The following is a 14,792-nucleotide window of genomic DNA, read 5'->3' as shown; positions in this document are numbered from 1 at the left end:
AACGGTTCAACCTGACACTCATGCTCTCTTTCTTTCTTGCAGTTTGTGCGCAAGTGTGTTTGTGTGTGTGTGTGTGTGTGTGTGTGTGTGTGTGTGTGTGTGTTTAGCTTGCTCGATGTTGTGGGCAAACTGTTTGCTCGCATGCTCCAGGACCGGCTTGAGCCACTCGCTGAAGACTGGCTACCAGAGTCTCAGGGCGGTTTTCGGAAGGGTAGGGCTGCATCGATATGATCTTTGCTGCTCGCCAAGTACTCGAGAAAGCCATCGAACATCAATCTGATCTGTACGTCTTGTTTGTGGATCTACGCAAGGCGTACGACTCGGTCCCCCGAACAGCGCTTTGGCTCGTCCTGCAGAAACTCGGTGTGCCTCCGAGCATGCTTCAGGTGATCCGGTCTCTTCACGAGGGTATGATGGCGTCTGTTCGCGTGGGTAGTGGTCAGTCTGACAGCTCTGGGGTGGAGAATGGTCTACACCAGGGTTGCACCCTGGCTCCGATGTTGTTCAACCTCTACTTCTCTGCCGTCCTTGCACACTGGCGCTCAACATCCACAGTGCCTAGTTTCCCGATGAAACATCGTATCGGCCGCAAGTTGGTTGGCGACCGTACTGCCAAGCACAGACTCACAGACTTATCCGTGTTGGAGTCGCTATTTGCGGATGATGCTGCCCTGTATACCACTTCGTACGAGCACATGGAGACGATGGTGAAGGAATTTACGCAGTATGCGTCAGGCTGGGGCCTGACTGTTAGTGTGCAGAAGACGAAGTTCTTGGCGGTCGGTCCGAGTGTCATCCGTGCTGATATTGTGATGCCTGGCAGTGCTGGTGACGTGATCGGCGTGGTCAGCGATTTTACCTACCTAGGCAGTACGATCAGCGACGATGGAGAGCTGGTTGCCGAAGTCACGACTTGTCTTGCCAAGGCATCGAGGGCGTTTGGTAGCCTCCTCCAACCAATTTTCCGGAACTCGGGTCTTATTATTATTATTATTATGCTCTATTCGCGTTAGCATCAGTGAGCTTATAAAGCTCACATATAGCCTTCGCTTAAGCCGCAAGAAGGAGCAAGTGAGCGCGAGGAAGCGCAATGCACACAGAGCGTCAAAACAAAACAAAAAACAAACAAAAAACAAAAAACAGAAAAAAGAGACAAGCTGCAAGAAGGAGCAAGTGAATGCGAGGAAGCACAGTGCACATCAAGCATCACAATCACAAAAAAGACAAGATGGAAACGCTAAGTTATGTCCATTGTTGCATTAGCGGCTACATACAACCTTCACCAGGTCCTGCCACTGAGGGCGATCCTGGGCGAGCTGCTCTCTCGGGTCTATCGCTTGGAATCCGGCGCCAGGTCTACCAGGCCTTGGTTCTTATAGTGCTGCTGTATGGTTCTGAGACATGGACGCTGAAGGCACCCCTCCTGCGCAGGTTGGACACGTCCCATCGACAGTGTGTTCGCACGATCCTGAGTGTTACCCGAGACCAGCAGTGGCAGGAACACCTGTCAAGTGAAGACCTGGCGAAGCCCGGCGGCATGCCAGCCTCGCTGGAGGAGGCCATTCGTGCGAATCACCTGCGATGGCTTGGTCACCTCGCAAGGATGGACGACACAAGGTTGCCAAAGCAGATCCTGTTTGCGGAGGGCACTAACAAGCGGCCCCGCCATGGACCCAAGCGTCGTTGGAGAGATGTGGCAGCTTCAGACCTGCGTGCGACCGGTATCCCGGAGGCGCAATGGTACCACCTTGCTCAGAACCGGAGGGACTGGGGCGAGCGTAGCCGTCGGAAGCCACTAAGCCAGCCCCAACCAAGAGTGTTCGTCTGTTTCTGCGGCCGCGACTTTCGCGGTCCTAATGATTTATCCCGAAACAAGAACTACTACCTTGCCTAATAGCTATCATCGCCTTCGGCGATGGGCTTTCCAAAGGTCCAAAGGTGTGTGGAAGTGTGTGAGAGAGAGAGAGAGAGAGAGAGGGTGCTAAGCCTGCTAAGGATCAGCGTGAAGCATGGCAGTGCGATCGCCCTGGCCGTTGGTTTCTTTAGCTGGTGAGTTCTTGCCCGTCACAAGTGTGTGGCTCAGCCCCCATCGACAGTGGAGCCGTGTTGTGGTGGACACTGTGTCTTGGGACCGCTGCTTCGGTTTGGTCCAGGGCAGGAATGGACACTGCCGCTCAAGCCCTCCCAGGCCATACGTTGGTCTCGTGGCAGATGACCCAAACTCTCATTGTGTGTGTGTGGGTATATGTGTGTTGCCCCCTACGTAGACAAACTCTTGTTTTTGTGTCCCGGGCGCCGTGGGACGGCGTTCTCCCATTCTGTCTCCACTGCTCCCACGTGGCCCTTGTGAAAGTGACTCGACAGGCCAGGGCAAGTGTGTGTGTATGGTGCATGGTGTGTGCAGGCATGTCTGTATAAACATGTTGGACAGGAATTTGTTCGTCCACGATGTTCACGGAAAACTATGCCGGCTGTTGCTGAAACATATGGAGTCTGCGAGCACTTCCAATAACTTAGGTCATGTCACAATAAGGAACGGTGCAGTGTTTGAATGACCCTCATGTAAACAGGATGGTGATGGTACCTCACCTGAGCTACCCATGAAGCTAGAAAGAACATCAGGCCAACAGAATTGAACCAGAGGAAAGCATCTATTGCCTGAACTTCTTCATATGAAATGAACAATACCCTTCTCCATAGTGACAACATGCAGATGAAGTATTTGGACAAATATATAAATAGGCCATTCTGGAGAGGGTATGGAATGACCTCTACGGAGAGCATTTGTTCATGGGTTAGCTTGCTGATTGAGTTCACATAGCATACGTTCATACATGCCATGTCTCAAATATTCAGCAAAATAAGAAAACATACAAATTATTTCGTTCGCTAATCTCCACTACCCGTCGTCTCACATGGATTCAGAAGATGTTACGCGAGTAAGGAGAGTCTCCAGCAGGCAGCGCATCCATCCTCAGGAAGTGGAAAGAGCAAACGGCATGGTCCTTGGTTCAGGTAAATGCTGAACGTTTGATTTGTCCCAACCAAAATTTCAGCACTTCGTTCGTCACGATTTTCGCTTGCCAGCTAGCGTCTCCGCACTCCAGCGTTCCCCTGCTGGTGACACGACCCAGTACACAACGGAGAAGACTTCTAATAAACAATTCACGGCACTAACAGCATTGAACCTGTAGTCGCCATGGAAACGCAATCAGAAAATCAGCGATATGGCAAGTCTGCAATATCGCACGGAGGCGAGAGATATACCATCGGAACCGATATCAAATTGTCTTTCATCTGAGCCCTACTTGAAAAATCGATGCACTTCCTTAAGGTACGAATAGTGGCTGTGGAGACACTGATGGGTAGAATAAAGATTAGAGAGTTCATCGAGATTCGGGAGAGTCATCCAGAGATCAATTTCTCTTTGGGATGGCCATTGGAGGCGCTAGCACCCTCACAGTGGAATTGCTAAATCTTGCTGTGGCTGTACAAAGTTGTATGCACAATGATTGCTGTATACGAATTTCGTGCACGCTCCCTTTACTTTACATGTATGCTTTACGTGTTCTTTTAAATTTTTTTGGTACTTCAGCAGAGGTACATGTTAGGCCCCGACAAAATATGCTAAAAAAGAGAATATTATGCTCGTCACATATCAGGGAAAACGGCCATAATAATGCCAACGGCTTTGCAAGATATGCAAAAGATACAAACAATTAGAGGACGGAGAATTTTTTTATTCCGAGTTTCACGCACTAAGCGATCATCAGAAAACATGCAAAAGATAGATATGCCAAAATTTGCTCGACATAATCAGAAAGTGTAGATCATTTCAGTAAAATTACAACCTTGGAATATTCATTGGCTTCACGGCTATCATGCTGATGGTGCAAATCAAAACACATGCAGAATGGTATGGCTGGGGTGTGTCCCCAGGAACCATAGCGATAGTGTTCATCCATGGGGAAATGTAGCAAACGCCTCAACCATTCCAAATTCATCCACAAAAGGCATTTCTGAACGCATTTTGTCCATAATATGAATGTTTTGTCCTCATTTTCTTCAGAATATTTGAATTATAATTATGCTGGCTTTATTTCAATATTCCCTTTGTCGCTCAATATGCCATATATGAAATGTCTCACAAAATATGCGGAAATATGCGCAAGCATATTTGGTCGAGGCCTAGTACATGTAGTTGTTTTAATTTTGGAATCCAATACACCACTCTACCACGATCAAAACTCTGCACTCACATCACCATCACCACAGCGAGTTCAATTCTGGTATACGATCAGCCAATAGCGCAATGTGGTGGTGTGGTGTATTGGATTCCATAATGGCCGGGTTGTCGCTGCTTCTTCTGTTTTAATTATATTAATAATAATAATAATAATTTCGAAGGAAAAATTGTCAGCGCTAACGCAATTGACACAGTCAAGTGAAGCAACTTTAATAACCGAAGGTTGTCGTTCCCTTCTCATCATGGGTAAGTACAGGGATTACTGGAAAAATTTCCAAACACAGCAACTTATTTCGGGAGATTCAGGAGAACCGTCCAGAGTTCAAGTTCTCATGCGGATGGCAATTGAAGGCGCTAGCACCCGCACTGTGGAACTGCTAAATCATCATGTCGTTGGGGCTTCATCAATATCATCACATTGGGCATGGTTGGCCGCTTGACTTGCGATGTAAAATACAAACAAAAAATAGAACAGAGCGCGTATTATGAAAAAGCTCAGCAGACAACGCGAAGGAAATGTGTATGAACGGTGTATACAACACTAATTGTGTGTACAACATTGTGTGTACGTGTGTACAGCATTGTGTGTACAACTTTGTAGAGAAACCTCAAGATTTTAATCTCTCTTCTGCCGAACCGTGCCTCCACAGCCAGTACTCGGGCCTCAATGAAAATACAATACCAATAATGCCAGTTTCTGGGCTCTCGATGGTTCCCTGCTGCGCTCGTGATCAGTAGGCCTGTGTTGACCGCACGGTTTGTCGAGGATTCTGTGACGTGCTTTGTAGGGGTGCTTTCCCTCGAAAGGGGGTCTGGCCGGTTTGAAGTTGCGACCCTGAGGGATAAATCAAGTGTGGTATATCATCATCATGTTTGCAGGCGCAGAAAGGCGATCGTACATGCAACGTAGTGCTTCTGTGCATGCAGCTGTTCATAATCGCATAGGCCCACCCTTTGGCTTTGCACCATGAGTTACATAACCACATTAGTTCAGTGCAATGGGTGTCAGAGCATTACTGCTACTACATTGGAATACACCTATCCGGTAAGTGTAAGTACACGAAGTTCATTCTTACTATCTTTGCACCGATAGTATTAGTCTATAACGCGGTGATATTGCTTGTAAACACAAAAGAATTTTCGCTTGAAACCCACTGATGATTATGGATGTAATTATGATAGTTCATTCTTTTAGGCCCTACATGTATATTCTTTAGCACAACCACACTATAACCGATACGCACTGTACAACGTTTTCACGTTAGCTGCAAATAATTATGTACACATCCAGCGCATGTGTAGGATGTCGAGTAGAATACTTGAACAAATACAACTCTCCGTAGAAGTATTCCCGGTATGCCGATACATTAATAACAAATATACACCTGTATAAAAGCCGCGGCACCAGCTGTACTAGCAGCACTCCCACTTTCTCGGCAGTAGCACTGCTAGCAGAAGCAACACCAGCAGTAAACGGTGGTAGCAGTATGGGGCGACTTATGTCCACGTCCGCCTACACAAGCATCTTTCCGTGGCATACGCTCAAAATCGGCTTCCATCCCGATGTTTTCGTCCAAACGCCAGTGGATGGGTAGTGCAAATTGCGTGTTTGTAGGAACATCGTTCGCTCGTGGTTTCGCGCTGCACCATTTCTGCCTTCCGCGCATCCCGTTAGTGCTGAAGTAAGTTACACTTCTTAACTAAAACTGTTTGCATTACAGTCGTTGCTGTTGTTCCTTAGTTACGTAACTATGATAGTTATTAGTTGTTTACTAAAGGGCTTGCGTTGGTGGTTTAGTTTCAGAGCTGCACATCGACTTTGTTTCTTCATGCCGGTTCAACAACATCTCCAAACACGTAAAGATTAGCAATGGCAGTTTTTTGCTTCACGTAATATTTAGGTCTTTGTAGTACCCTCGCTAGCGCAGGAAAAGCATCAATGGAAATGCCTGCCAGGGATATTTATAGATATCAGCAGGTAGCGCACCCAGCAATCAGCAGGTAAACGTTTCCAGTCTCCAAAGTTTAGGACAAAATTATTATGACGTAAGCCGGGAATATGTGGTGACTGGAGATGCCGTCGTTCTCGTTGTAGCGCTCTCGCTAGTGAAGCTCAAAGGAACACATTACTACCAGCCAAAGGTGCAAATACATCATGATACGTTCTGATCCATCCTATTATACTCCGATTCAATCATAGCGCCTTACCGCACTCTATCTTGTGAACTGTACTCTATACAGCAGAGGTGGCCTGGCTATTAAACTCCGAATCAATCATAGTGCCTTACCGCACTTTTATCTCGTCAACTGCACGCTATACAGCAGAGCTGGCCTGGCTCAATGCGAGGAACACATTACTACCAGCCAAAGGTGCAAATACATCATGATACGTTCTGACCCGTCCTATTATACTCCGATTCAATCATAGCGCCTTACTGCACTCTATCTTGTGAACTGTACTCTATACAGCAGACGTAGCCTGGCTATTAAACTCCGATTCAATCATAGTGCCTTACCGCACTTTTATCTCGTCAACTGCACGCTATACAGCAGAGCTGGCCTGGCTCAATGCGAGTCAAAAAAAAAATCTTTCTAATATGACGTAAGCCGGGAATATTTTGCGACTGGAGATGACGTCGTTCTCGTTGTAGTGCTCTCGCTAGTGAAGGTTTATGGAGCACATTATTAAATTCTTTCTAATATCACGTAGGTTGGGAATATGTGGTTATGCCGTCGTTCTCGTTGTAGTGCTTCCCTATTGAAGGTCAATGGAACACATTACTACCAGCCAAAGGTGCAAACACAACATGATACGTTCTGACCCGTCCTATTATACTCCGATACAATCATAGCGCCTTACTGCACTTGTGAACTGTACGCTATACAGCAGAGGTAGCCTGGCTAATAAACTCCGATTCAATCATAGTGCCTTACCGCACATTTATCTCGTCAACTGCACGCTATACAGCAGAGCTGGCCTGGCTCAATGCGAGTCCTGGCAGGACAAAATTCTTTCTAATATGACGTAAGCCGGGAATATTTTGCGACTGGAGATGACGTCGTTCTCGTTGTAGTGCTCTCGCTAGTGAAGGTTTATTGAGCACATTATTAAATTCTTTCTAATATCACGTAGGTTTGGAATATGTGGTGATGCCGTCGTTCTCGTAGTGCTCTCGCTATTGAAGGTCAAAGGAACACATTACTACCAGCCAAAGGTGCAAATACATCATGATACGTTCTGGCCCGTCCTATTATACTCCGATTCAATCATAGCGCCTTACTGCACTCTATCTTGTGAACTGTACTCTATACAGCAGACGTAGCCTGGCTATTAAACTCCGATTCAATCATAGTGCCTTACCGCACTTTTATCTCGTCAACTGCACGCTATACAGCAGATCTGGCCTGGCTCAATGCGAGTCAAAAAAAAAAAATTCTTTCTAATATGACGTAAGCCGGGAATATTTTGCGACTTGAGATGACGTCGTTCTCGTTGTAGTGCTCTCGCTAGTGAAGGTTTATGGAGCACATTATTAAATTCTTGAGCTGGCCTGGCTCAATGCGAGTCTGGGCAGGTGCGGGTACTTCCGTCAGCTTCCGAACTTCTTCTAATTCCACAGCGTTCCCAGCTGGTTGGCACTGGAAGAATACAACTATTACCTCATATGTTTGCTTATCGACAACTGTGGCGCTCATCTTCCACATGTGCATACAACAGGATCAGTCGGTGGTATACTGGTCCGTGGTTGGGATTTTCTTTCCTTTCGCAACCTTTTCGTCAAACGGGACAATTCTAATCCAGATACGACAGAAAAACGTGATGCAGCCTCTGCGGAAAACCACTGGACGTAGTGCTTTGTGGCTGGATAAGAAATTGCACACATGACGCCGAGGAGCTCTATAGAGGAGCTTGGTTCATGTCGAAATTGCTCAAATATTCACTAACCATCTCAACCTGTACATTACAGCTGGACATTTGTGTGCAACACTACGAGGTTGAAAGCTACAGGTATCATGAGGAATCCCCACCCAACAATCAGCAAGTAGCGCACCCAAAGACCAGCAGATATACGGTTCCAGTCTCCAAAGTTAAGGACAAAACTCTTTCTACTCGCTATCCACAGAAACGATGTCCCTAGTCCCAGAACCTGATTCGAACACGGGTAACGGATTCGAATGAAACATTGACCTGAACTTGTGTTTCAGATTTGGATTGCCAGAGAGAGAACCGGATGAAGAGCTCGAAATGGGTATCAGATGTGACATGTTTGATGTGGTCATTGCTAAGGATGGCATGCCGCCGTCAACATCTTTTGTTAGTGGAACATACTGTGACCGTCGCTCACTGCTAAGATTATTCAGTTCGTTTGATGGCGACTGCGAGAGTCGATCTTGGAGCTGCTCCTCTTCGCTTTCCTTCTGTGGAGGGGATACGCTGTGCGAATCCATACTTGATAGATGACAGAAACCTGGTGTAAGTACTCCTGATCATGATGCAAATGGGAATATGCTGTACCGTGGTTCTCGTGATGCAGCCTCTGCTGAAAATTGCTGGACATAGCGCTTTGTGGCTGGATAAGAAATTGCACACATGACGGCGACGAGCTCTCGACAGAAGCCTGTTCCATGTCGAAATTTCTGCAAATTCACTAACCAACTTCACCTGCACATTACAGTTGGAAATTCGTGTGCAACACTAAGAGCTTGAAAGCTACAGATATCATGAGATAGCGAACCCAAAAATCAGCAGGTAAACGTTTCCAGTCTCCAAAGTTTAGGGCAAAACTCTTTCTATTCACTAACCACAGAAACGATGTCCCTAGTCCCAGGACCTGACTGGTAACGGATTCGAATGAGACATTGAACTGAAATTGTGTTTCAGATTTGGATTGCCAGAGAGAGAACCGGATGAAGAGCTCGAAATGGGTATCAGATGTGACATGTTTGATGTGGTCATTGCTAAGGATGGCATGCCGCCGTCATCATCTTTTGTTAGTGGAACATACTGTGACCGTCGCTCACTGCTAAGATTATTCAGTTCGTTTGATGGCGACTGCGAGAGTCGATCTTGGAGCTGCTCCTCTTCGCTTTCCTTCTGTGGAGGGGATACGCTGTGCGAATCCATACTTGATAGATGACAGAAACCTGGTGTAAGTACTCCTGATCATGATGCAAATGGGAATATGCTGTACCGTCGTTCTCGTGATGCAGCCTCTGCTGAAAATTGCTGGACATAGCGCTTTGTGGCTGGATAAGAAATTGCACACATGACGGCGACGAGCTCTCGACAGAAGCCTGTTCCATGTCGAAATTGCTGCAAATTCACTAACCAACTTCACCTGCACATTACAGTTGGAAATTCGTGTGCAACACTAAGAGCTTGAAAGCTACAGATATCATGAGATAGCGAACCCAAAAATCAGCAGGTAAACGTTTCCAGTCTCCAAAGTTTAGGGCAAAACTCTTTCTATTCACTAACCACAGAAACGATGTCCCTAGTCCCAGGACCTGACTGGTAACGGATTCGAATGAGACATTGAACTGAAATTGTGTTTCAGATTTGGATTGCCAGAGAGAGAACCGGATGAAGAGCTCGAAATGGGTATCAGATGTGACATGTTTGATGTGGTCATTGCTAAGGATGGCATGCCGCCGTCATCATCTTTTGTTAGTGGAACATACTGTGACCGTCGCTCACTGCTAAGATTATTCAGTTCGTTTGATGGCGACTGCGAGAGTCGATCTTGGAGCTGCTCCTCTTCGCTTTCCTTCTGTGGAGGGGATACGCTGTGCGTATCCATACTTGATAGATGACAGAAACCTACTGTGAACATACTGTGACCGTCGCTCACTGCTAAGATTATTCAGTTCGTTTGATGGCGACTGCGAGAGTCGATCTTGGAGCTGCTCCTCTTCGCTTTCCTTCTGTGGAGGGGATACGCTGTGCGTATCCATACTTGATAGATGACAGAAACCTACTGTGAACATACTGTGACCGTCGCTCACTGCTAAGATTATTCAGTTCGTTTGATGGCGACTGCGAGAGTCGATCTTGGAGCTGCTCCTCTTCGCTTTCCTTCTGTGGAGGGGATACGCTGTGCGTATCCATACTTGATAGATGACAGAAACCTACTGTGAACATACTGTGACCGTCGCTCACTGCTAAGATTATTCAGTTCGTTTGATGGCGACTGCGAGAGTCGATCTTGGAGCTGCTCCTCTTCGCTTTCCTTCTGTGGAGGGGATACGCTGTGCGTATCCATACTTGATAGATGACAGAAACCTACTGTGAACATACTGTGACCGTCGCTCACTGCTAAGATTATTCAGTTCGTTTGATGGCGACTGCGAGAGTCGATCTTGGAGCTGCTCCTCTTCGCTTTCCTTCTGTGGAGGGGATACGCTGTGCGTATCCATACTTGATAGATGACAGAAACCTACTGTGAACATACTGTGACATACTGTGACATACTGTGACCGTCGCTCACTGCTAAGATTATTCAGTTCGTTTGATGGCGACTGCGAGAGTCGATCTTGGAGCTGCTCCTCTTCGCTTTCCTTCTGTGGAGGGGATACGCTGTGCGTATCCATACTTGATAGATGACAGAAACCTACTGTGAACATACTGTGACCGTCGCTCACTGCTAAGATTATTCAGTTCGTTTGATGGCGACTGCGAGAGTCGATCTTGGAGCTGCTCCTCTTCGCTTTCCTTCTGTGGAGGGGATACGCTGTGCGTATCCATACTTGATAGATGACAGACACCTACTGTGAACATACTGTGACCGTCGCTCACTGCTAAGATTATTCAGTTCGTTTGATGGCGACTGCGAGAGTCGATCTTGGAGCTGCTCCTCTTCGCTTTCCTTCTGTGGAGGGGATACGCTGTGCGTATCCATACTTGATAGATGACAGAAACCTACTGTGAACATACTGTGACCGTCGCTCACTGCTAAGATTATTCAGTTCGTTTGATGGCGACTGCGAGAGTCGATCTTGGAGCTGCTCCTCTTCGCTTTCCTTCTGTGGAGGGGATACGCTGTGCGTATCCATACTTGATAGATGACAGAAACCTACTGTGAACATACTGTGACCGTCGCTCACTGCTAAGATTATTCAGTTCGTTTGATGGCGACTGCGAGAGTCGATCTTGGAGCTGCTCCTCTTCGCTTTCCTTCTGTGGAGGGGATACGCTGTGCGTATCCATACTTGATAGATGACAGAAACCTACTGTGAACATACTGTGACATACTGTGACATACTGTGACCGTCGCTCACTGCTAAGATTATTCAGTTCGTTTGATGGCGACTGCGAGAGTCGATCTTGGAGCTGCTCCTCTTCGCTTTCCTTCTGTGGAGGGGATACGCTGTGCGTATCCATACTTGACAGATGACAGAAACCTACTGTGAACATACTGTGACCGTCGCTCACTGCTAAGATTATTCAGTTCGTTTGATGGCGACTGCGAGAGTCGATCTTGGAGCTGCTCCTCTTCGCTTTCCTTCTGTGGAGGGGATACGCTGTGCGTATCCATACTTGATAGATGACAGAAACCTACTGTGAACATACTGTGACCGTCGCTCACTGCTAAGATTATTCAGTTCGTTTGATGGCGACTGCGAGAGTCGATCTTGGAGCTGCTCCTCTTCGCTTTCCTTCTGTGGAGGGGATACGCTGTGCGTATCCATACTTGATAGATGACAGAAACCTACTGTGAACGTACTGTGACCGTCGCTCACTGCTAAGATTATTCAGTTCGTTTGATGGCGACTGCGAGAGTCGATCTTGGAGCTGCTCCTCTTCGCTTTTCTCCTGTGGAGGTGATACGCGGTTAGAGTCCACAAAAAAAATACTACCGATAATGATGCTTATCCAGATTTGCCAGTGACTGGTATCAGGGTAGTGGAGTAAGCTGGGAATATGTTGCGGCTGGAGATGCCGTCGTTCTCATGATGCAGCCTCTGCTGAAAGCCACTGTACGGAGCGGTTTTTGGCTGGATAAGAAATTGCACACATGACGGCGACGAGCTCTCGAGAGGAGCCTGGTCCATGTCGAAATTGATGAAAATTCATTAACCAACTTCACCTGCTCATTACAATATGAAATTCGTGTGCAACACTAAGAGCTTGAAAGCTGCAGATATCATGAGGAAGCGCACCCAAAAATCAGCAGGTAGCGCACCCAAAAATCAGCAGGTAGCGCACCCAACAATCAGCAGGTAGCGCACCCAACGATCAGCAGGTATACGTTTCCAGCCTCAAAGTTTAGGACAAAACTCGTTCTAACATCCCGTAAGCTGGGAATATTTTGCGACTCGAGATGACGTCGTTCTCGTTGTAGTGCTCTAGCTAGTGAAGGTTTATGGAGCACATTACTACCAGCCAAAGGTGCAAATACATCATCATACGTTCTGACCCGTCCTATTATACTGCGATCCGATCATGGCGACTTACTGCACTTTATCTTGTGAACTGCACTCTATACAGAAGAGCTGGCCTTGAAAGCTTGAAAACTGCCCTGCTAGCTAAACCTGCCAGCCCAACTAACCGAAAACTTGTAAAAGCAGACTTCTTGAACTATGCAAGACCAAAATTCAGCCACCATGACGGTGTCTAAGCCCATTGAAAAAGCCAACTTCTCTGATATCACTCAGGTCAGAATGAGCAAGGAAAACGTGCTATAGGGCTATGTAGAGCTATGTGGTACAACGGTCAAAATCGTGATCATCGCCACATGCTCGCTGACCAATATGACCAGGTTGCTGTGAGGGCTTGAGATCGATGACGTCTAAAGTTAAAATTTAGAGGTTAGGCTCTGATGAGTCGTTGAGTACAACTTCCACCTCATATGTTTGCTTATCGACAACTCTGGCGTTCATCTTCCACATATACGAACAACAGGATCAACCGGTGGTACACCGGCACCTGGCTGGGATTTTCTTTCCTTTCGTCGCCTCTGTGAAAGTCAGAAGCTTGATCATCGCTACATGATCGCTTATCCAACTGACCACTGTCTTGTATCCTTGACATTTGTCCGTTACTTCATAATACTGGGCATCATTACCCGTTTGGTCTGCGATTTAATAAAACCTAACAACAATAACAACCAAGTTGCTGTGTGGGCTTGAAAGGGATGAAGTCGAAAGTCAAAATCTAAGAGGTTAGGCTCTGATGGGTCGCGGAGTTCAACTAACACCTCATATGTTTGCTTATCGACCACTTTGGCGAGTGGAATCAGTTCCAGACCAATGGAGATGGGCCTGTGACTGTCTTTAGCAGAACTTCACGCTTGAGCAAATCTTAAAATTCAGGCCTTTTCTCATCCTGAAGCTTCAGCACAATAAATTGGTTGTGATCGGTGGAAGAAGAGAAGGACAATAGTGTGGCCTGCAACATCTTGCCAGCAGCAACTCGGCGTGTTTAGTTCGTAGGTGCGACCATTATCATCACATAGCAAGCTAGGGACGGAGTACTGTGCTTCAATGTTGCCTGGTTATTGTCCGAGCTAATTGTGTACACCGTGTGTGGTGTGTGCGTAAATGTGTATGTGTGTGTGTGTGTGTGTGCGTGCGTGTGTGTGTGTGTGTGTGCGTGCATGTGAGCATGCATAAGTGTTGATGTGTGCACGTGGGTTTGTTTTGTGTGTGCAGGCGTGCATGCGCGTGTGTATGTCGTGTGTGGTTGTGTGTTCGTGTTCTCTATTGTGTTTTCTAGACTCTCGTTTTCACAGGGCAAGGAAGTATGCCACTGAGCAGAAGGCCGTTATCCTGGCAGATTCAAGGAGCCGTAAGCTATTATGCATGCATAACAGTGACTCTGCCCATATACACACACGCGCTAACCCCCACACATATATGCACGCACGCACACACACCCATCACACACCCACACACGCCCCAACACGTCAGACCTTAGGCCTGCAGCTTGCGGAAACGATGATACCGAGCAGCTAAATATATATTAGACATAGCAACTTGTGCTGGGATTACAACATTCAACAGGTTGCTAGGCCTGGGAACTTCCCGCCGCTACGTTTATGATGGTGGTCACCTAACAGCTGATTTAAGTGGCTTTTTCTGGCCAGCGAATCCCTATTTTATAATTTTTGATTCCTCAAATTTTAACATTCTTCCTTCATTAAACACTCACACACACACACGCCACAACACATACTCCGGCGTGCCCTGGCTATGAGAATGAAAGAAGAACTCGGAGGATTCGAAAGAGAAAAAGGCTTATGTGACCATAATCATTGGGGTCATAGAAACCTCTCAATTTGAACTCAACTGCACTGCACCATATAGGACACACACACACACACAAGCACACACACACACACACACACACACACAAGCACACACAGACATGCACACACACACACATACATACACACACACACACACACATACACACACATACTGAAGTACACCCATTCACAAACACACATACATGTACACACATTTGTGTTGCTGTTCTGTTGCTCCACAGCAGTTATGAATATCAATCGTTTGGTGCGTGATGGGGGAGGTGTGAGTAACTGCACAA

At 46.8% G+C, this 14,792-nt stretch overlaps 1 protein-coding gene across 1 annotated transcript; it reads left to right on the top strand.

Annotated features, from left to right (window-relative positions):
- The first annotated feature begins 227 nt into the window (after window positions 1-227).
- Window positions 228-1,894, top strand: LOC135812917 (uncharacterized). Its single transcript, XM_065326136.1, has 2 exons — window positions 228-942; window positions 1,287-1,894. Exons 1-2 carry the CDS (start codon window positions 228-230, stop codon window positions 1,892-1,894), a joined length of 1,323 nt encoding a protein of 440 aa, XP_065182208.1.
- The last annotated feature ends 12,898 nt before the right edge of the window (window positions 1,895-14,792 follow it).

This window comes from Sycon ciliatum, chromosome 3 (assembly GCF_964019385.1).
Source record: "Sycon ciliatum chromosome 3, ocSycCili1.1, whole genome shotgun sequence".
Classification (NCBI taxonomy): Eukaryota; Metazoa; Porifera; class Calcarea; order Leucosolenida; family Sycettidae; genus Sycon; species Sycon ciliatum.
The sequence above is the reverse complement of the archived record's forward strand: the minus strand, read 5'-3'. Positions and strand labels throughout refer to the sequence as shown.